Below are 3,170 nucleotides of genomic sequence, written 5' to 3'. Positions count from 1 at the left end.
AGCTTGTATTTTAAAATTCATTGTCCCCAAGTTTTGAGCCAACAATGAGTCGAACTTAGCAAGAAAAATACTGCATTGTTCCATTCCCATGTTTATCTTATTCATTCTGCATGTACTGCAAGTTAAGTAAGAATTTAATAAAACCTGCTCTTCACATGGCAAGAAAAATACTGCAAAAACATGCAAATGTAATCTGCAAATACCCAAGCAAAAAACATGCAAATTCTGCATGTACTGCTTTTGTCACTAAGCAAAATACTGAAAATACCCAAGCAAAAAACAATGCTTGGGTATTTCTGCATCTACTGCTTTTGTCACCAAGAAAAAAATCTGCAAATACCCAAGCATAAAATATGCAACTTCAATTGTACTGCTTTTGTCACTAAGAAAAATACTGCAAATATTCCAACAGAAAAACTACAAATTCTGCATCTACTGCAAGTTCACTAAGAAAAATACTGCAAATACATTCCCATAAAATCTACAAATTCTGCATCTAATGCAAGTTCACTAAGAAAAATACTGCAAATACATTCCCATAAAATCTACAAATTCTGCATCTACTGCAAGTTTACTAAGAAAAATACTGCAAATACATCCCCATAAAAACTACAAATTCTGCATCTACTGCAAGTTCACTAAGAAAAATACTGCAAATACATTCCCATAAAATCTACAAATTCTGCATCTACAGATTGCTAATACATTACAGTACATCCATTTCATCCTGCAGTTGTGGCATGTATCGTCTCCGGCTGCGTTGAATCCCTCGTCTCCATCTATGTTCCATAAGCCGTCTCTGGCTGTGTTCCATCCGCCATCTCTGGCTGTATTCCATCCATCCCAAGTTGCATCTGTGTATGTAATAGGACACAAAGTAAGACCCAAATATTAAATAAAAATGAGTTTATAAATGAATGAATAAATGAATTAAAGTAGGATTTGGTACACTTTCTTGTGTCCCCATGTTTTCTTGCAAACTCATTCTTGATGGGCCAAGTTGATTTCCACTACTTTCCATCAATTCGGTGTCCAATTCACGCCTCTGATGTGAATTAAAAAAGTGTTAACAATTAAAGTTCACAAAGTATACAATATATTATCAAATGAAAAAAGCTACTTTTTCAAAAAAACTCTCACCAAGTTTCTTTTTCCTTTATCTCCTCTCTTTCTCACAGCCTTAGTTTTTTTTTTCTCATTTGTTCCTCCATCGTTGACATTTTTCTCTTACATAGGGGTCTTCCCTTGCCTCTGACAACATTAGGACTTAGCACCTTTTTCGAACTTCCTTCCGTGGCTACATTCATGGTACTATCTCCAACATTCTTCTCTTGTATCTTGTGGGGCTTCGAGGTGCAATATACGTCCTTCATCGCATACAACTTTGATACCATGTCCTCAGTATGCCCATCTTGAGAGCAAGCATTTGTTATTACCTCATAACAAATCTTCAATAGACGTTTATACCTAACTGTTTTCGGTCTTTGGTCAGCAACGTCATGACTGCTCGGAATAATACTATACCTACGTTTTATGTCCTTTCTCCATCAGTCTAATATGTACTTTTCCGGCAACTCCCGGACTTTCCTAGCTGAAAAGATGGCAAGAATATGTCTACAAATTATCCCCCGCATCTCAAACAACCCGCAAATACATTTTGCCTCACACTCGGCCTCATTAAACAAAACAGTATAAGTAACCTCCTTAATGAAATCTTCAGCCTTAATTTCATCATCGACCGAGTAAGTTGCGATTACTCCATCCATTTTCTCGAAACGACAATGACAATAAATCATTCCCATTATCTCTTGTTGAACCTCTCTAAATTTTTCATTTGTGTACACATCTTGAAACTTCTTCTCAAGACCCAAGTGTGATATGCAAGGAATGGTGAAGTTGAAAGAATGAAAGTATGCTTGATTTTCGTTCTCAATTTTTTTCTTCAATGCATTGTCGAACTGATCAACAAATTCTTTAAGGTTTGTCCTGGCATGCACATAGCCGTCGAAGAAAGCGTTTATGCTCTCACTGCGCTGAGTTGTACTCATCCCAGCCCAAAATGTGTTCTTTAAATATACAGGCACCCAAAACTCTCTCTCTGCATATAAGCTTTGCAGCCAAGCATTTTCATGCAAGTTGAATGTATCCTTGAGGATGTTCCAAGAATTCTCAAACTCCTCAATAGTAAGGGAGTCATAGACACAAGATAGTAACTTACTTTTCAGCCCAGATTGGTATTGAGTATGGGAATCAAGTTTCTCAGGGACCTTTTTCAATATGTGCCACAAGCAATATCTATGTCGCGTCTTGGGAAAAACAATGGCAATCGCATTTTTTATTACGCGATCTTGATCTGTAATAATAGTATTTGGTGCTTTTCCATCCATGCAATCAAGCCAACTTTTAAATAACCAAACAAATGATTCGGTATCCTCACTTGAAATAAGGCCTGCATCCAAAAGAATTGATTGTCCATGGTGGTTTACACCCACGAAAGGTGCAAATGGCATTCCATACCTATTTGTCAAGTATGTGGTATCGAATGTTACCACATCTCCAAAATAGTTGTAAGCCCCTCTACTACGGGCATCCGCCCAAAACACATATCTCAGCCTATCATCCTCATCCACCTCCATAATACTGAAAAAGCCATCATTCTTGTATTGCATCCTTCTAAAATATTCCAACAGTGCTTGAGCACCACCTTTACCTAGACGTAGGTGTCGTGCCTTATCAATATAGTTACGGCAATCTTTTTTGCCAAATGATACATTCTCAAACCCACCCGCCTCAGTCACAAGAGCTTGAAAACTCTTATTCATCCTTGTGCCAGCCTGATCATTTGTATCCAACACCCTCCTAACTGACTCATTAACTTCTCTGTTGCATCTGAAGAATCTTGCTTTTCTTGGACTAAGTACATGATTGTGTGTGTTAAAAACTGATGTGACACACAACTTCCCATTCTTGAACACTACATTCATCCTTGCCTTGCAGTCTGTCTTGCTTGTTGGCCAAGGCCTTGAGATATTTGATGTTCTATTCCATGCCTTGCCACCACGAGCACATCCCAGAGTAACATATTTGATAGTCTCATCTTTCTCTCTTTTACTCCTTTGTGTCATAACCGGAAAACCTTCTTGTTTTCCATAATGCTTATAAAAATCCAT

The 3,170-nt window shown here is 37.7% G+C and overlaps 1 protein-coding gene across 1 annotated transcript; it reads right to left on the bottom strand.

Moving 5' to 3' along the window:
- Positions 1-1,547: 1,547 nt before the first annotated feature.
- Positions 1,548-3,170, bottom strand: LOC122282194 (protein FAR1-RELATED SEQUENCE 5-like). The gene has a single exon (XM_043094144.1). It carries the CDS (start codon positions 3,168-3,170, stop codon positions 1,548-1,550), a length of 1,623 nt encoding a protein of 540 aa, XP_042950078.1.

This window comes from Carya illinoinensis, chromosome 11, assembly GCF_018687715.1.
Source record: "Carya illinoinensis cultivar Pawnee chromosome 11, C.illinoinensisPawnee_v1, whole genome shotgun sequence".
Classification (NCBI taxonomy): domain Eukaryota; kingdom Viridiplantae; phylum Streptophyta; class Magnoliopsida; order Fagales; family Juglandaceae; genus Carya; species Carya illinoinensis.
Note: the sequence above shows the minus strand (reverse complement) of the source record. Positions and strands in the feature narration are given on the sequence as shown.

What these genes read in the sequence shown, in the direction of transcription:
- LOC122282194 (XM_043094144.1), bottom strand. Translation starts at nt 3,170, where the DNA reads ATGGATTTTTATAAGCATTATGGAAAACAAGAAGGTTTTCCGGTTATG.